Source organism: Oncorhynchus keta, chromosome 15 (genome assembly GCF_023373465.1).
Source record: "Oncorhynchus keta strain PuntledgeMale-10-30-2019 chromosome 15, Oket_V2, whole genome shotgun sequence".
Taxonomy (NCBI): Eukaryota; Metazoa; Chordata; class Actinopteri; order Salmoniformes; family Salmonidae; genus Oncorhynchus; species Oncorhynchus keta.
The window spans coordinates 42,177,958-42,197,491 of NC_068435.1; the positions used below are offsets into that span (position 1 = coordinate 42,177,958).

A 19,534-nucleotide genomic window follows, 5' to 3' on the forward strand; every position below is an offset into this window, starting at 1 on the left:
GACAAATCGTGCCATAAGAATGGTATTTACAACAGTTTTCACATACTTATTCAAATGAGTCAAACAGAACAGTGAAAGGATGTTTAACAAAAACATGCTTTATTCCCTCATTCTCAACTTGAAGAAAACGAGTTGCCTATACAGTGCAAATCAAAGTAATACAAAAAGTGATGTCAGATCAGATAACGTTTGATCACATAACTCAATATACCTCAAAGAAATGGATGTGTGTGTACAGTCAGCGAATACTGTTTTTGCTAGACTACTAGAGCACGGGTCTTGGTTGCTGAAAGAGAAGGAGTCCGAAGCGTTTCTTCAGTGGCACTCCGTGCGGAGAGAACTTGTCGTCGGGGGAAAACCGAGCCGGATGGGCCGAGCTGGTGGGCTGGCCCAGAAGGTTCACCTTCTAAGATTGAAATAATGGGTTTGTTACAGCCATATGTAATGAAAAGCGGACAGTACTATGCAATCAGAATGGGTTAGTTAGTGCCATTTGGAATGAAAAGCGGACAGAATTACGCAATTAATGGCATTCGAGTGTAATTAAAACAGTTCAAATCCAGGGAAAGAAATATTGAAGAAAAAACCGCAGATACGCAGGAAATGCTTACCTTCAGCGTCTACAACCTCTCTCCATTTTCGTTGAGGTAAAACTTTAAGGAACATGGTCGCGCGCTCACGCTAAAGATCTCTACATGTTTGATGGATGCTTCCAAGGTGAGAAAAAACAAACAAGTGAAGGTACCAAATAAGATGGTAGACCAGATTCCATCCTTCCCAGTAGACTGGTCTCCAGTGACTACATTTAAATTGGTTACAACAAACACTCATTTATGCGGGAGCAAATTTCCACGTGTAACGAACTTCCAGTATACTTGTACTGTTATTGTGCCCTCGCTGCCATGAACCGCGATATTGGGCAATGGGGTTCTGCCGTTTACAATGGACTTTCCCAAATCACCTTCTAAATACATACGGTACCAGTCAAAAGTTTGGACACCTACTAATTCAAGGTTTTAATTTTAACTGTTTTATACATTGTAGAATAATAGACAAAACTATGAAATCATGTAGTAAACAACAAAAAAGTGTTAAATCAAAATATTTTTTATATTTCGATTCTTCAATGTAGCCACCCTTTGCTTTGAGCACTTGTTGGGTCCTTTCCTTCACTCTGCGGTCAAACTCATCCCAAACCATCTCAATTGGGTTGAGGTCGGGTGTTTGTGGAGGCCAGGCCATCTGATGCAGCACTCCATCACTCTCCTGGGTCAATTAGCCCTTACACAGTCTGGAGATTTGTTTTGGGTCAATGTCCTGTTGAAAAACAAATGATAGTTCCACTAAAATGCAAACCAGATGGGATGGCATATCGCTGCTGTATGCTGTGGTAGCCATGCTGTTTAAGTGTGCCTTGAATTCTAAATAAATCACTGACAGTGTCACCACACACAGAGGTAATCCATTCACCTACTCTGCGTCTCACAAAGGCAAAAAAAAAATCTCACAAATCTCAAATTTAGACTCATCAGACCAAAGGACAGATTTCCACTGGTCTAATGTCAACTGCTCGTGTTTCTTGGCCCATGCAAGTCTCTTCTTATTGGTGTCCTTTAGTAGTGGTTTCTTTGCAGCAATTCCACCATTAAGGCCTGTTTCACACAGTCTTCTCTGAACAGTTGATGTTGAGCTGCATCTGTGACTTGATCTCTGTGAAACATTTATTTGTCCTGCAATCTGAGGTGCAGGTAATTGCTGATTTCTGAAGCTGGTAACTCTAATGAATTTATCCTCTGCAGCAGAGGTAACTCTGGGTCTTCCTTTCCTGTGGTGGTCCTCAGGAGAGCCCGTTTCATCATAGCACTTGATGGTTTTTGCTACTGCACTTGATGAAACTTTGAAAGATCTTGAAATTTTGTCTTAAAGTAATGGACTGTCATTTCTCTTTGCTTATTTGAGCTGTTCTTGCCATTATATGGACTTGGTCTTATACCAAATAGGGCCATGTTCTTAACAAGGCACACCTGTTAATTGAAATGCATTCCAGGTGACTACCTCATGAAGCTGGTTGAGAGAATGCCAAGCGTGTGCAAAGCTGTCAAGGCAAAAGGGTGGCTACTTTGAAGAATCGCAAATATATTTGGATTTATTTAACACTTTTTTGGTTACTACACCGTTCCATGTTGTTTCATAGTTTAGATGTCTTCACTATTATTCTACAATGTAGAAAATAGTAAATATAAAAGAAAAACCCTGTAATGAGTAGGTGTGTCCAAACGTTTGACTGGTACTGGAAGTGTAAAACGGCAGGAGAAGAAAAACAACTCAAACACATGCGGTCAAGAATATTACACAAGGACCAGAGGACTCAGCTGCTTTCACTGTAGATTGCTGTAATTCATATCACAGATACAGTCAGGTCATAAAACAATAATAATAACTCATTGCAGTCATCTTTGCACCATAGCACACAACTGACCTGCTCTACATTGTACAATACACCCATCTTTCTAGCACTGGATCAGTAACTAATATACCAGTATCCCCCCCACCCCCTTACAGTTACCACATTCTTTCAGAAAAATGTACATCCACATATTGGACCCCTTCTAGTTCACTGACTCAACAGGGCGCAGAAAGGTCCTATGACATCAGACTCAGGCATCATGGGAGCAAAAGTTCTGGTCTGCTCAGTACATGTGTCCTCTCGTCCAGTTAAACTGGAGGACCAGCTTAGAGGTTCTTGGATAAAAAGGCTCCTAATACAGCAGGGCTCCCCTTAAAGATGAGGCTGGGAATGGGATGGGTTTGAGGGGGTGGTTGAGCGAGAAGGAGAGCAGTGGTTGGGCATGGAGAAACAGAGTTGGGCATGGAGTCACTTTGTTGGGGTTCAGGCTGCCAAGTGGATGGTCATGGAGGGAGGAGGAATATCATGAATGGAAAGAGTTGGGTGCAAACCTGCTCCTTTCCAAAAATCTACATAAAATAAACGAGTAAAAAGAAAAAAAAAAAACCCAAATGAATCCATAATTCAATATAGATCATGATAAAAAATAAAATGAGGAATAGCATGAAAAGGAAAAATAACATGATTTTTCAGGGACTATATTAGACAAGACGGGCTTGGTCAATCCTCTGAGCTGGAGGAAGAGTCCGAGTCCTTCTGCGGCATAATGACGTCGTCCAAAAGGGCCTCCCTGTCAGAACTCTCGTATCCGCCTTGTGACAAGCTGTCGCCGCCTTCCATCTTAACATCAAAGGCTTGAGTCAGGAAAGAAGAATCCTCCAAGTCTTCGTCCTCCATCATGTAGGCCCCGTCTGAGACCAGGGTCTCTTCTTCACCTCCGCCCAGGAGTGGGTCCTCCAGCGGGTCAGGCTGGGGAGCGTGGTGGTGGCTGTGGTGACGGTCTCTCTTGGGAATGACAGAGTGTGCGGAGAGAAGCCGGTGGAAGAGGCTGTCTGGCAGAAAGCCCTGGAAGAAGAAGATCTACAGTTGAAGTCGGAAGTTTACATACACCAAATACATTTAAAAACTCAGTTTCACAATTCCTGACATTTAATCCTTACAAAAAGTCCCTGTCTTAGGTCGGTAAGGATCACCACTTTATTTTAAAAATGTGAAATGTCAGAATAGTAGTAGAGAATTTATTCAGCTTTTATTTCTTTCTTCACATACCCAGTGGGTCAGAAGTTTACATACTCAATTAATATTTGGTAGCATAGCCTTTAAATTGTTTAACTTGGGTAGCATTCCACCCAACGTTTTGTTTGGGTAGCCTAGTTGGGTGAATTTTGGCCCATTCCTCCTGACAGAGTTGGTGTAACCGAGTCGGGTTTGTAGGCGTCCTTGTTCGCACACGCTTTTTCAGTTCTACCCACACATTTTCTATAGGATGCAGGGCTTTGTGATGGTCACTACAGTACCTTGACTTTGTTGTCCTTAAGCCATTTTGCCACAACTTTGGAAGTATACTTGGGGTCATTGTCCATTTGGAAGACCCATTTGCCACCAAGCTTTAACTTGTAACTGATGTCTTGATGTTGCTTCAATATATCCACAGTTTTCCTACCTCATGATGCCATCTATTTTGTGAAGTGCACCAGTCCCTCCTGCAGCAAAGCACCCCCACAACATGATGCTGCCACCCCCGTGCTTCACGGTTAGGATGGTGTTCTTCAGCTTGCAAGCCTCCCCCTTTTCCCTCCAAACATAACGATGGTCATTATGGCCAAACAGTTCTATTTGTTTCATCAGACCAGAGGACATTTCTCCAAAAAGTACAATCTTTGTCCCCATGTGCAGTTGCAAACCGCAGTCTGGCTTTTTTATGGCGTTATTGAAGCAGTGACTTCTTCCTTGCTGTGCTGCCTATCAGGTTATGTCGATATAGGACTTGTTTTTTGTGTGGATATTGATACTTTTGTACCCGTTTCCTCCAGCATCTTCACAAGGTCCTTTGCTGCTGTTCTGGGATTGATTTGCACTTTTCACACAAGTACATTTATCTCTAGGAGACAGAACGTGTCTCCTTCCTGAGCATTATGACGGCTGCGTGGTCCCATGGTGTTTATACTTGCGTACTATTGTTTGTACAGATGGACGTGGTACCTTCAGGCATTTGGAAATTGCTCCCAAGGATGAACCAGTCATGTGGAGGCCTACAATTTATTTTCTGAAGTCTTGGCTGATTTCTTTTGATTTTCCCGTGATGTCAAGCAAAGACACACTGAGTTTGAAGGTAGGCCTTGAAATACATCCACAGGTATACCTCCAATTGACTCAAATTATGTCTATTAGCCTATCAGAAGCTTCTAAAGCCATGACATAATTCTCTGGAATTATGCTGTTTAAAGGCACAGTCAACTTACTTTATGTCAACTTCTAACCCACTAGAATTGTGAAATAATCTGTCTGTAAACAATTGCTGGAAAAATTACTCGTGTCATGCACAAAGTAGATGTTCTAACAGACTTACCAAAACTATAGATTGTCAACAAGAAAATTGTGGAGTGGTCATAAGACGAGTTAATGACTCCAACCTAAGTATATGTAAACGTCCAACTTCAATTGAATAAAAATATTTTACTATCTGAAATTGAACCTATCCCCCTGTTAATAAAGGGTACTCACAGAGCACCGGGCAGTCTCAGCCCATTCTGGTGCAACTGCAGTGTCAGGATTCTCCTCCAGAAACTCCCTCAGATCCTGCAGCATAGGTCCATGCGCAGCCCCAACCTGAGCAAGAAAATAAAATAAATAAAAATTAACCCTCGGGCAACCGGCATCCACAAATCAATATTTATTTGAGAGAGGAACCCCCTGCACTCATCCTTTGCCATTTCTCACCTTCTTTCCTGTCCTCATATCAATTATGTTAATCTTCTCACTGCCCGACAGCGCTACTGCCTTCTCGGTCCTCTTCTTCTTCCTCTTGCTTCTGTTCACAAGGAGCTAGGGGTTCGCAGAAGACAGAGTCACTACAGCCGCAGTGGGAAATCTCTAATTATTCTGCATTTCTCACAGTGCACTACTTTTATCCAGAGTCTCGTTTGAGCCCCAGCCATAGTCTTCTAGATATAATGTACCTCCAGCATGTCTCCCTCCACCTCATATTCTGGGTTCTCCTTCAGCCAGTTGGGCATGTCCCTGCGTCGAGGGGCCCGCTCCCCACTCAGCACTGTGCCTGTCATGGCATTGACCACCGGGACCGCTCTGTCTGGATCTGACAACTAGGGGGAAGTGAGAGTGAGCGAAGCTTGATGAATGCAGACATTGAATGAACATTTGAGTATGTAGCTTGTTACTTATTGTTGTCTACTGTTCTCAGACAAGTATCTGTGTATTATGAGCCATCTTAACCACTGACTGCATGATAATGTGGACAAGTATTGTATACACTGAGTATACAAAACACCTGCTCTTTCTTGACAGACTGACCAGGTGAAAGCTATGATCCCTTATTGATGTCACTTGTTAAATACATTTCAAAATCAGTGTTGATGAAGCGGAGGAGACAGGTTAAAGAAGGATTTTTAAAGCCTTGAGACATGGAATGTGCATGTGTGCAGCTCAATATTAGGAAGGTGTTCCTCATGTTTTGTATACTCAGTCTATATGCTTACTTCTTGGTCCCTACGCTTCCTGCGCCCGCTCCCCTCTCCCCCTGACCCGTTGGACATCAAGGCATGCTTAGAGAAGGTCAGCTTCAGCCCCTCCTCCTAAGAGAGTTGGACAGTAAAAGAAAAGGGGAATGGAGAAAGAGGACAGACAACAATTTAGTCATCCCATCTGTACCCGAGTCACCCATGCTTTATCCCAATTTACTTCAATGGCTTAAAAAGCTGAATCAGCTGTTATTACTGGGCTAGAACAAAAGCCCAGGACCAGAATTGATTCAACCCCTCTTTTCCATGTTCCTCTCATTTCACCTTGAGGAGTTTGACCGTGAACTCAGATTCCTCTCCATCTGCTCCTTCTCCACCGGGTGTGCTGTTGCCTTTCCGCATGAGCCGTGCAAAGCTGAGCTCATCCCCTGCCCCTAGGTCGTCAGAGCCTGGGTTGAGCTGGGCGTCAGAGGCGTAGCGCCGCCCTGTCGGCCACTGCCCAGACAGCACCAGTGTACAGAGGCTGTCCAGCCGGTTTATCAACACACGGTCCTGAGGGAGCAACCAGTCAATCACTCCACCGACACAACAAACCAAACCTTTTACTGTTCAGTTTATTATTCAACGTCCCGTTATTACTGTATTTGAAGTACTAATGTGTAAGCTTTTACACATCCACATACTGAATCTGGACCCATCCATACTCTATAGCAGTGGTTTCCAACCCGTTTCTGTTACTGTACCTCCAACTGAATTCTGCTCTGCCCGGAGTACCCCTGAAGTACCCCTTCATGTGCATTTTACCAGTAAGCCTATGGTCTTATGAATCTTCTCACGTACCCCCTGTGGAAAGGCCAAGTACTCCCAGGGGTCCTAGTACCCCTGGTTGGGAACCACCGCTCTATAATTGCAGACAGTACACCTCCCCTACATACCTTGGGCCAGTCAACCCTGAAGGGGTCAGTGAGGGACTCCGGTGGCGCGCCATCTTGAGATGGAGTCATTGAGAGCAAGCTGTTCTCTCCATCTTCCTCCATCTTCAGAGCAGCTGAAAACAGGAAATAAATATATATACAAAAAGTTGGTTCTACCCGTGTCGTCTTAACTCAATCCTCACACTCTTCTAGATTCCTCTTAGCCATTACTCACCTCTCTCCCTCTCTGCGTCGCTGTCCACACTGTCGTCAGAGCTTTCTGATCGCCGGGAAGAGGTAGACGAGCCTGAATCAGAGTCTGAATCCAAATCAGACATCCCTCCTTCTCCACTTCCTCCGCCTTTCCTTCCTTCGCTTCTCGGGCCCCTCCCCCTGCTCTTCTTCCAGCCCAAGCCGGTGCGATCACGTCCCTTCCCATCAGGGCGAGAGAGGGGTGTGGTCTGTGTATCAGAGTGGCCGAGAGCCTCAGAAGCTCCAAGGAGGCCGGACTCCCTGTTCAGTCCCTCCTCCTCCTTGACGGCGGAGCCCTCCTCTGCCTGTGGTTGGCGGAGGGGACTGGCAGGGGCGGGCTGGTTCTGCTGGATCTCGAGGTAGTCGTGGTGGGCTTGACTGAAGGAGAACTGCGGGTCAGAGAAGACTGAAAGCTCGGTGCGGCTAACGCCGTGGAGGGCGGCGCCCAGCATGAGTTCCCGGTCATGGGCCGGAGTGCTCCACCAGACAGGAAGCTCGGAGCTGAGTGGGGCCAGCAGCAGGCTCTCCTCCATGGAGGGGTGGGGCAGGACACGCTCACGAAGACGGCGCAGCAGACTGATGCGGTACAGGGTGCGAGAGGCCCGCTCCTCGGTGATGGGGGCCATAGACTGCCCCAAATCTGACGGGTCTGGGGAGGGAGAGAGGGTTAGGGATCGGTGTCTCTCCAAATCAAAGCACATTTCCAACACCATGCTCTATTATATTTGACCATGTCAAGGGATTTAATAATGTTGTGATGCGGTTCTGACCTTCTCCGCGGGCGGGCCGCAGGTTGCACACCCTCCGGCACATGGCCATGAAACAGCGGAAGTAGCGACTCAGACTCTCGTCCGTCTTCTTGTCCAGACGGGCGAAGGTCCGGAAGCGGGCCCATTCCAGTTTAGCATCCACCCCCTCTTGGGCGTTTGGCTCTTTTATCCTCTCGACACCGAACGTGGACACCACACGGTAGAAATCACACTCCTCTCTACGGGTCCACCTAGGAGAGAAAGTCAAGACACACAAGACAGATGGTTAAAAATAGTGGAACACTTAAAACCCACTCCGAGTCTTATACCAGATAATTGTGTAAGGTTACAGCATACGGACACATTAAACAAACACAACAACTGTACCTCAGATTCAGGACACATATGCTTGCAGAGTTAATAGTTGAGGGTAGTAGTTGGTACCTCTGTTGGCGTTCCTGGCGTGCAATCTCCTTCAGCTTACTGGCCTGCTCACACCTCCTGCGCTTGCGGTCGCCCTTCTCTGCTGCCTCCACCTTCAGCTGCTCTCTCTTGTAGCTGCGCTGGTATGCGGTGATCAGACGCCGGAGCCGCGCAGTAAGTGACGAGCTGGTCGGCCACTCACAGGCTCCTGACAGGCCAGAAGGCGGTTCCTTGGTTTTAACAGGTCCCGGCTTGTCATCGACACAGATATCGTCACCCATGTTCATGGAGTCAGCCTGGGGGAGAGGGATTGTCATGAACATAAAAGCAATATTTTCTAACCAAAATCAATCTACGAGAATATTAAGTACGGATTCACACCTCCTCGTACAGGTCTTTGGTGTGCCTTGACGCAGGCTTGAACTCTGGGTCTTCAGAATACTTGTCATCGTCTCCTCTGGGGGGCAAAAACAAAGTCTCAGCCACCAATTTGTCAAGTTAATGGGGGTGAGGTCAGCTCTAAAGAGTTCAGTGATATAAAGTTAGCGGTTTGTTCAACGAAGTGCTAATAAGGTTAGCTTGCGTAGCTCACCCGTCTCCCAGCTCTGCGTCTGCAGAGTGCTGCTCCGCATCAATGGCCTGGTCGTCAGGGCGACCAGCTCTCTCCAGGAAACAGAGACAGTCGTCGGCGCGCATGGTGGTGTACATCTCATACCCTGGAGCAACAAAACAGGAGTTACTACAAACACTCTCACTAAAACACCTAGCACCACGTTCCTACTGATAAACAAAGGTATTCTGACAAGTAAACAAAACGCCTAAAGACTTTGACATTGAAAACGCAGACCGTGTTTGAAGACACCGACGAGGAGGGAGCGGTCTGCCTCTGTATCCCACCAGCCTGATGGCACCTCCTGCTGCTCCATCTCAGGCATCCAGATGTCAATATCCCTACAAGGACACAGACAGATTCAGTATGTGTGTGTAGATATGCATGTAGCAAGTAATGAGTCATTTTAATAGGGTGATACCTGGCATCGGCTCCTCTCAGCACAGAGTCGGCGTGTTCTCCAATGACTTCCTGCCTCAGGTAGTACAGCATACGCACTCTCAGCAACACCCTGAAGACAAGGAAAGGGTAAATGCTCTGATACTGTGCACAAACACTTCAGTCCTCTCTAGGGTGAAAACACACGGACTTGTTGCACTGGTGCTTGAGATGTTTGCGGTAGCTGTCGTCCAGAAGCAGGGAGTCGGGGTTGTACTTGCGGATCCACTCCACCTTCTGAATGTCAAACGAGCTCTGGGCCTTCACCCTCTTCCCCTTCCTACCCCGAGGAACAGGGATGGACAGACCTAGAAACACATTGGCACATTTAACTCACAACCCTGGAAGGCAACGCTAAAGACAGAGAAAATACATCAACACAAACATGTAAACAGTTACCCAAAACAGAGCAAGAAACATTTAGACAATGGGTGGATGGAGGTTGTAAGACACATTCAGAGTGGTTGAAGAGTGTGTGGTTCTATAACGGTCATACATACCAGAGTGGTTGAGGAGTGTGTGTGGTTCCCGGCCGTTCTCTGGGGGGGTGATGAGCTCCCAGATGAAACTCTTGATGTTCTCGTCGCCACGGTAATGCAGCAGGCAGAAGACCAGGATGACCCTGCAGATGGTCTCCACGTCATGCTCCCCGAGGCGCCGCTTACAGCGTGCATGAGACAGGATGTCCCGCCAGCGCCCCCACCTGGACAAGCACACGAGGTGGCAGACTGAGAAAGGAGACCTCGGCACAATAGCGTGGAGCTCGCTTTGGTAGAAAATCCGGTCATAACTTTACTCTCACATGTGTATTGTAACTACACCTGTCCAGAAAAAAACCTCTAGGCCTTAGTCAGGGCCACCTACCCGTAAACAAGAAGGTGTTTCTCCACACGGAAGCAATCGGTGCGGCCATAGCCATTTCCGGTGTGGCGCTCGGAGCGCCTTGAGGACCGGGACTGCCGGGAATTGGCGGGCGGGTACTCGTCGTCGCTGTCGGGGTCAGAGATCTCCCCGCCCTCGCCCCTCAGGGTAGCGAACTGACGGGTCTGCTTCCTTACTCTGGGTGTGTCAATCACCAGAGTGTTCTACAGGGAGGATGGGAGAAAAATTTGCTTTTCACAAAACACATTGAGAAAGGTAGTGCACACACACAGAATGGAGCCCTTCACATTACCTTCCTATTCATGGAATCAAAGTCTATGTCTGCCCTCTTGGCCCACTTCTGCCAGAACTCGGGGTCGTCCAGGGCGATGTCGGTCCTGTTTTCGGTGGCCACGAAGCTGGCCTTTGAGAAGGTGGAGCCCTTGCCCTCGCTCTCGATGGTGATGGTGGTTGCTCTCCTCTGGAGAATCTGGTCAATGTCCTCCTCGCAGAACTTGGAGCCCTCGTCCTCCTCGTCCATGATGGCAGCGTACGCCCCCTTCCTCAGGAGGTCCTCGATCTCCTTCTTAGAGAACTGCTGGATTTGCTGAGAAGCGGTTGGAAGAAGATATATTAACCAGATGGTTGGCATCCAAACAAACCGCAGGCTTAAAAATAATATCGTACGTAAGTAAATAATATTTTGGGCCTCCTTACTCCGTTGACGTTGCTCTCCTTGTTGCCACTCATGCTCTGCAGTACAGCCCGGTCCAGACCCAGTTTGAGGCTAGCCTTGTCCAACATCTCCCTCTCATAGGAGTTCCTGGTGATCAGACGGTACACCTTCACCGCCTTGGACTGGCCGATACGGTGACACCGCGCCTGAGCCTGTTGAGAGAAGGCAGGGTTAGTACAATCAGATGCTATTTGTACAGCGTTTGTAAGGGAATTAGGATGAAACAGAAGAACCCAGACAAAAAGAGGGAGCCTGAGGTCAAACATCACCTGCAGATCATTCTGAGGGTTCCAGTCTGAGTCAAAGATGACGCAGGTGTCAGCAGCAGTCAGGTTGATGCCCAGGCCTCCAGCCCGGGTACACAACAGGAAGACGAAACGGTCCGAGTCTGGTTTGCTGAAGCGATCAATGGCTGCCTGACGCAGGTTCCCTCTCACTCTGCCATCAATACGCTCGTACAGGTATCTGGGCAGAACAATGAGAAAGGCAACTTCTTACTCATCTAGATTACTCTTCACAACAAAATCTAGCTTTTAAATCAACATGCCCATCTCTCTTGTTGATGACGTAGTCTATCTACAGCTTCATAGACGGGTTGGTTGTTAAGCAACAAAACTGACATGCACAACTATGGGGAAAAACAGACAGGGTTGGCTTAGATTGTTGACAACATGAAAAATAGTTTACATCTCCAATATTTATTGAAAACATAAAAACAGGACTAAGATAGAATCCTACTACACCGACTCGGAGGCTCGTCGGATGTGCCAGGGCTTGCAAACTATCACGGATTACAAAGGGAAGCCCAGCCACAAGCTGCCCAGTGACGTGAGCCTACCAGATGAGCTAAATGCCTTTTATAGTCACTTCAAGGGAAGCAACACTGAACCGAGCATAAGAGCACCAGCTGTTGCGGACGACTGTGATCCCGCTCTCCGTAGCCGATATGAGTAAGACCTTTAAAACCGGTTAACATTCAAGTCTACAGGGCCAGATGGATAAACAGGATGCCTACTCAGAGCATGTGCTGACCAGCTGGCAAGTGTCTTCCCCGACATTTTCAACCTCTCCCTGACCCATTCTGTGATACCTACATGTTTCAAGCAGACCACAAGGGTTGGACGATATAGTAGTAAATCAACTATGTTTGACAGACATCGTTGATGGCAACAATGTGGTGACGTGACAGACGATATAGTTGGTATACATTAATTTTTTTATAGACGATATAACCTATTTCAACATGACTTGCACCGCCGGAGTCGGGAAGCTCACAACAGTGCAGCTCACGGCCAGGTGTCAAGCCAAATGACCTACCTATTCCTATTTGCCTACGCAGATCTTTCATGATCAACTTTCAAATGAATCCAGGAGGCCAGTTACAGAGTTCTCTCTCAGAAACTTGTGAATAGCCTAAATAAAATCATGATATTATAATAATAAAGAGAACCAACAAATGCAAGATATAATCATTTAAATGGGAAGTTTAAACAAACCTTAAGTTTCTGGCCTCCACCTAACCAAAGTTTTAGGAAAAACAAAGTGTGCTGCCAGAAAATCCCTGTAAACCAGAGACCATAATATAGTCCTACACTAAGCTACAGTCAATCAAATCTGCAGTAAACGTTACTTGTACAAGTTTAACTTCTAAACAGACATTTACATTATCGTGGAAGTATATATATTCATATCATTGAATTGCACAACGGGCATAACATAAGCGCCCACAGCAGCACTTTCGATAAGCGGGATATTTTTAATTTAAAAAAAAATGTTTCCTATATAAAAAAAGAAACCACATTTGGATAGGCTAAAAAAAAAAAAAAAAGAAACAAGAAATTAACCAAATAAATTACAGTGCAAATAAATGTAAGGAACACCACTGAATATTCTAGCCTACATTTCAAATTAAGATGCATCTGTGAATACAGGCTTTGAAAATTAAACAAATAAAAAGTGCGATGAAAAAAACTCATTTGGACTTTTTATTTTTCATTATATGAACCTACCTACGGTAACAATATTGCCTGCTATAGGCCTACTATAAACATGTAGAACGAGCGTCTTTTGCACAGCTGCATCTGAGGGCGACGTTGGCCAAGAGTGGAAAGTGACCCTCGTGCCCTCTCCACAATGCCAGTGGGTCATCATCTCCTCCGATTACATCTTAAGGTAGGTTGGATGTGAGCTGGCCTAGTGTTGTGCACTGAGAATGACCGTTTGCTTAACTCTCCCAAGAAGACTGCCCAGTGAAATTGTCTGAAAATCACCATAGAAAGGGGTCTCGTATCACACTGTAGGCCTACAACGTTTGGTTCCAAATCACTATTCAAAGTTATCGGTGCCACATATCACCATATAAATTGACTTATATTTATTTATACTAAACAAAAAATTTCATTTCGTCCCTAATCTATGGATTTCACATGACTAGGCAGGGGCGTAGCCATAAGCCCACCCACTTGGGAGCTAGTCCCACCCCCTGGGGAGTTTGGCTGGGCCAATCAGAATACTTTTTTTTCCCCCCACAAAAGGGCTTAATTACAGGCAGAAATACTCTTCAGTTTCATCAGCTGTCCGGGTGGCTCGTCTCAGATGATCTCTCAGGTTTAGAAGCTGGATGGGGAGGTCCTGGGCTGGCGTGGTTGCATGTGGTCTGCGGTTGTGAGGCTGGTTGGAGGTGCTGCCAAATTCTAACAATGTTGGAGGCGGCAGATGGTATAGAAATTAACATTAAATTATCTGGAAACTGCTCTGGTGGACATACCTGCAGAAAGCAGGCCAATTGCATGCTCTCTCAAAACTTGAGGCATCTGTGGCATTGTGTTGTGACCTTTCATTGTCCCCAGCACAAGGTGCATCTGTGTAATGATTATGCCGTTTAATCAGATTCTTGATATGTCACACCTGGCAGGTGGATGGATTATCTTGGTATAGGAGAAACAAGCTTTTTGTGCATATGGAAAACATTTTAGGTCCTTTATTTCAGCTCAGGAAACACTTTAGATGTTGAATTTATATTTTTGTTCAGTATATTTATTTATTTGCACACAAGAAAATACACTATTGGTATGATGATTTCCACGTCGTAGTTTTTTTTTTTATCTAAATTTTTTGGGGTGGTTTGTATGACAGGCTGCATTACAGCTTGCTTATTAATGTGTTGCTAGGCAACGGAACGAGCGCTTCCCCCTGCCCCGGATAAATAAAGACAATACAATAGTATATCAACAATGTTTGGACAGGTCGATGGGACTGTGTCATTCCAGACATCGCTCAACCCTACAGAAAACCATAGTCCCTGTTCCCAAGAACGTCAAGGTAACCTGGCTAAATGACGTAGTACATTAGTAGCACATACACATCTGCAGCCATGAAATGCTTTGAAAAGGCTAGTCATGGCTCACATCAACATCATCCCAGATACCCTGGACCCACTCAATCTACAGATGACACACTCTATTGCACTCCACACGGCCCTTTCCCACCTAGAGAAAAGGAACACCTACGTGAGAATGCTGTTCATTGACGACAGCTCAGCGTTCAACACCATAGCGGCCCTCCAAGGTCATCACTAAGCTAAGGACCCTGGGACTGAACACCTCCCTCTGCAACTAGATCCTGGACTTCCTGACAGGCAGCCGCAAGGTGGAGGGTAGATAACACCACATCAGTCACGCTGACCCTCAACACGGGGTCCGTGGTAGGCCTGATCACCAACGATGATGAGACAGCCTATAGGGAAGAGGTCAGAGACCTGGCCGTGTGGTGCCAGGACAATAACCTCTCTCTCAACAAGACAAAGGAACGGATCGTAGACTAGAGGAAAATGAGGGCTGAGCACACACCCCATTCACATCAACAGGGCTGTAGTGGAGCGGGTCGAGAACATCAAGTTCGTTGGAATCCACATCACTAATAACCTTTCAGGGTCCAAATACACCAACACAGTTGTGAAGAGGGCACGACAATGCTTCTTCCTCCTCAGGCGGCTGAAAAGATTTAGCATGGGACCTCAGTTCCTCAAAAAGTTCAACAGCTGCATAATCGAGAGCATGTTGTGTCACGGCTTGGTATGGCAACTGCTCGGCATCTGACCGCAAGGCGCTAGAGGGTAGTGCATACGGCCCAGTACATCACTGGGACCAAGTTTCGTGTCAGAGGAAGGCCATAAAAATGGTCAAAGATTCCAGCCACCCAAGTCATGTTCTCTCTGCTACCGCATGGCAAGTAGTACCGGAGCGCCAAGTCTGGGACCAAAAGGCTCCTAAACAGCTTGAACAGTTAACCAAATGACTACCCACACTACTTGTATTATATTTATTATTTGTTTTGCACTGACTCGATGTACACTCACACTACATTGACACCACACACACAATCCTTCACACACACTGCTGCTACTCTGTTTATTATCACTTTACATATTGACTCTGTACCAGTACCCCTTGTAATATAGCTTCGTTATTTGTGTTACCATTTTTCCTTTCGTTTATATAGCACATTTTACTTAATTATATACATTTTTTAAACTGCATTGTTGTTTAAGGCCTCATAAGTAAGCGTTTCCCAGTTGTCCCACCTAACCATCTTAAGATGAATGCACTAAGTCGCTCTGGATAAGAGCGTATGCTAAATTACTAAAAATGTTAAGGTCTACACCTGTTGTATTCAACGCATGTGATGAATACAATTTGATATGAAATACATTTGCATATTTGTCTCAAACACATCATTACAGTTGGTTAGCTAGCTAGTGAATTCTAGCCCTATTAGCATAAACAACAGTCAAAACAAGGTATCAAGAACAACCTAAAAAAAAATAGCTGAAACGAGCCACTTATGATTCACAACATGGCAGCTCCTCGTCATTGTTGCTAGCTATCTGGCTAGCCAGAATCACAACACAAACATATCTGCCCCATTGAATTGCGGGCATCGTTTTCTTGACGTTGTCAGCTAACCCGACTATACCTCTTGTTGATGAGGCAGTCAATCTAGACCTTCATACCTCTTGTTGATGAGGTAGTCCTCCAGGATGTCCAGGCAGCGCACCATCTGGGAGAAGATGAGCACCTTGTGTCCCCCGGCCTTCAGGCGAGGCAGCAGTTTGTCCAGCAGGACCAGCTTGCCTGCAGATCTCACCAGGGCCTGCAGGTGGAAGTCTGGCACCATGGGGTCGTACACCTCCCTCAGCTCAGCCACAATAGACTCCTCCGCCCCTGGACAAAAGAGAGGACAGGGGTTATTATATTAACATCCTGGGAATGGTATGAAGACAGGAGTTTTCCATGATGGGTTGTACTGATGTTAGCTCAATAGAACCGGTGGTAAGTCGCAGGTGATAGCAGGCTCGCTGCATTAAGAGGATATGCTATTGGGGTTGTGTTTTTGAAGGAGGAAGGGTATTGACGTGTATTGTAGTGTTGGGTGTGAGGTACCTGTGATGAGGTAGGGGTGGTTGCAGCACTTGCGCAGCTCCATCATGGTGTTGAGCAGATTGGGGACGTTGCTGTTGCTGGTTGCCCCCATGCTGAGGAAACTAAAGTTCCTCTCTAGGATGGCCCGGTAGTATTTCTTCTGCACATCTGTCAGCTCCACCTGTGTAGATCAGTTGTATTAAGCTTGATGGTTATGGTCTATTCCGAAAAAAAATAATATAATGCTCATATACAAGGTCACCTTGGTTATATGGTGCAACATTATGCATAAACTCTTACCTCAATGATGGTCTCCTGTTTTGGCGCCAAGTTCTTCTCCACATCCTCTTTGAGTCTGCGCAGCATCATAGGCTTCAGAATAGCTTGGAGCTTCTGGACCTGCTCCTCTGTTTTGAGGTCTCCAAAGTCACGTAAGAACTCGGACTCCGAGGAGAACTGAGCTGGCTCAAGAAAGTGCAGCAGACTGAAGAGCTCCTCCACTGTGTTCTGGAGGGGAGTGCCTGTCAGAAGCACCTTATGCTCCTGAGAACCAGGGAGGACAGGAACAGAGTGGAGCGGAGGAGAAAGAATGAAGAAGGGGTGAGTGGCAAAACAGGAGAGGGAGTCATTCTGTCGCTTCCACAAAAGACCAACGTTGTCACAAGACAAGTAATACATTTGTCCCCCTGTCCCTTAGGCCTCAATTTAAAATCAGATCGAGCATTAACCCGCATTGGAGGAAATCTGCATAGCGGCCGTTTTGGTGGTGCAACTGCGGTAAGAGCTGACAAATCGGTAAGCGGCTGCTCGTGTGTCACCAACCACTCCCTTCCTTATTATCCCTACTGCGCTAAAAGTTTAATACGCCGATAGTTGACACTTTCTATCGTTGGCGGAAATGAGCACAAGTTCACGCATGTTGTCAAGTTAATTTGTAAGTCGCTCTGGATAAGAGCGTCTGCTAAATGACTTAAATGTAATGTAAATGTGTGATGGGGGGGGGGTTAAAGCCTATCAGCTTAATCGAGGTGTAGTAGGCAATAGAACATCACACATTTGGGTGTTTGAACTTGAAACACGGCTATATTAACTTTTGCACGGGATTTGTCAGATATTAAGTCGGGGGTGGTTTGGTTGCATCCAATAGCAGTGTTCGCAATAAGGTAACGCAAGGAGCTGCTTGTGGATTTGACAGATCTATCGCAGTTCCACCTCCGACACGCCAAAACAACCGCTACGGAGATGTCGGCTAGCATGGATCTGACAGAATCTAGCCCTTAGTCTATCTCATGAACACTCACCAGGTCCAGCATCTTGAGGCTGTCCAGCAGCTTGCAGTTGCGGTTCTTGAGGCGGTGGGCTTCGTCAATGATCACACAGCGCCAGGAGATCTCCCTCAGCTCAGGGCAGTCGGACAGAATCATCTCAAACGTTGTGATCAGAGCTTCAAATTTATATGCCCCTGGGATCAGATGGTCCTACAGAGAAAATGTAATACAACACTAGTTAGAGGAGCTAGATGATGATGTACCAAGAATCGTATAATCTGAACACGAGAGAATCAATGTCTTCCAACAGGTCCTACTGCAGAATAACACTAGTACTCAACCATTGTAATCCATTCTTCTGTTCCACAAACAGAATGCAAGACAGACACACACCTTGTCGTCCTTGCAGTACATCTCGTACTGCTGGATCATCTGCCTGCTGGCCAGGCTGCCGTGATAGACGATGGCATTCATGTCAGTCCAGGTGGCGAACTCCCTCTCCCAGTTGGTGATGGTGGAGAGGGGGGCGATGACCAGGAAGGGGCCTTGGACCCCGGCACCAAGCACCTCAGACAGCAGAGATATGGACTGGATGGTCTTCCCTAGACCCATCTCATCGGCCAGGATACAGTTCTGCCTGTAGGGCGAGAAGATGTGTCAATACATTGGCAATACAAGTGTGCGCGCACGCACACACAGCAAAAAAAAGACACATCCTCTGTCAACTGCATTAATTTTCAGCAAACTTAACATGTGTAAATATTTGTATGAACATAAGATTCAACAACTGAGACAAACTGAACAGGTAACACAGACATGTGACGAGAAGTAATGGAATAATGTGTCCCTAAACAAAGGGGGGGTGGGGTCAAAAATCAAAATTAACCGTCAGTATCTGGTGTGGCCACCAGCTGCATTAAGTGCTGCAGTGCATCTCCTCCTCATGGACTGCACCAGTTCTTGCTGTGAGATGTTCTCACTCTTCCACCAAGGCACCTGCAAGTTCCCAGACATTTCTGGGGGGGGAAAATGGCCCTAGCCCTCACCCGCCGATCCAACAGGTCCCAGACGTGCTCAATGGGATTGAGATCCGGGCTCTTCGCTGGCCATGGCAGAACACTGACATTTCTGTCTTGCAGGAAATCACACACAGAACGAGCAGTATGGCTGGTGGCATTGTCATGCTGGAGTGTCATGTCAAGATGAGCCTGCAGGAAGGGTACCACATGAGGGAGGAGGATGTCTTCCCTGTAACGCACAGCATTGAGATTGACTGCAATGGCAACAAGGGCGGTCCGATGATGCTGTGAAACACCGCCTCAGACCATGACAGACCCTCCACCTCCAAATTGATCCCACTCCAAATTACAGGACTCGGTGTAATGCTCATTCCTTTGACGATAATCGCGAATCCGACCATCACCCCCGGTGAGACAAAACCGCGACTCGCCGTTAAAGAACACTTTTTGCCAGTCCCGTCTGGTCCAACGACGTTCGGTTTGTGCCCATAGGCGACGTAAGTTGCCGGTGATGTCTGGTGAGGACCTGCCTTTACAAGCCCTCAGTCCAGCCTCTCTCAGCCTATTTCGGACAGTCTGAGCACTGATGGAGGGATTGTGCGTTCCTGGTGTACCTCGGGCAGTTAATGTTGCCAGCCTGTAGCTGTCCCACAGGTGTGATGTTCAGATCTACCGATCATGTGCAGGTGTTGTTTCACGTGGTCTGCCACTGCGAGGATGATCAGCTGTCCATCCTGTC

At 46.6% G+C, this 19,534-nt stretch overlaps 1 protein-coding gene across 2 annotated transcripts in view; it reads right to left on the reverse strand.

Moving 5' to 3' along the window:
* Positions 1–78: 78 nt before the first annotated feature.
* The window catches only part of chd8 (chromodomain helicase DNA binding protein 8), a 28,734-nt gene continuing 9,278 nt past the window's right edge, over positions 79–19,534 (reverse strand). For both annotated transcript variants that reach the window (XM_052464140.1, XM_052464141.1), the window contains exons 15-40: positions 18,170–18,413; positions 17,810–17,986; positions 16,809–17,051; positions 16,530–16,689; positions 16,100–16,310; positions 11,358–11,553; positions 11,070–11,240; positions 10,666–10,959; positions 10,356–10,576; positions 9,992–10,194; positions 9,643–9,799; positions 9,475–9,564; positions 9,291–9,394; positions 9,036–9,159; positions 8,825–8,900; positions 8,465–8,739; positions 8,042–8,271; positions 7,255–7,920; positions 7,041–7,153; positions 6,430–6,657; positions 6,124–6,219; positions 5,587–5,730; positions 5,348–5,452; positions 5,132–5,236; positions 612–3,472; positions 79–406 (exon numbers count right to left, since the gene is read on the reverse strand). In XM_052464140.1, the coding sequence (XP_052320100.1) occupies positions 3,128–3,472; positions 5,132–5,236; positions 5,348–5,452; positions 5,587–5,730; positions 6,124–6,219; positions 6,430–6,657; positions 7,041–7,153; positions 7,255–7,920; positions 8,042–8,271; positions 8,465–8,739; positions 8,825–8,900; positions 9,036–9,159; positions 9,291–9,394; positions 9,475–9,564; positions 9,643–9,799; positions 9,992–10,194; positions 10,356–10,576; positions 10,666–10,959; positions 11,070–11,240; positions 11,358–11,553; positions 16,100–16,310; positions 16,530–16,689; positions 16,809–17,051; positions 17,810–17,986; positions 18,170–18,413 (4,978 nt within the window). In that variant the 3' untranslated portion in view covers positions 79–406; positions 612–3,127. The remainder of the gene's footprint in view (positions 407–611; positions 3,473–5,131; positions 5,237–5,347; positions 5,453–5,586; positions 5,731–6,123; positions 6,220–6,429; positions 6,658–7,040; positions 7,154–7,254; positions 7,921–8,041; positions 8,272–8,464; positions 8,740–8,824; positions 8,901–9,035; positions 9,160–9,290; positions 9,395–9,474; positions 9,565–9,642; positions 9,800–9,991; positions 10,195–10,355; positions 10,577–10,665; positions 10,960–11,069; positions 11,241–11,357; positions 11,554–16,099; positions 16,311–16,529; positions 16,690–16,808; positions 17,052–17,809; positions 17,987–18,169; positions 18,414–19,534) is intronic.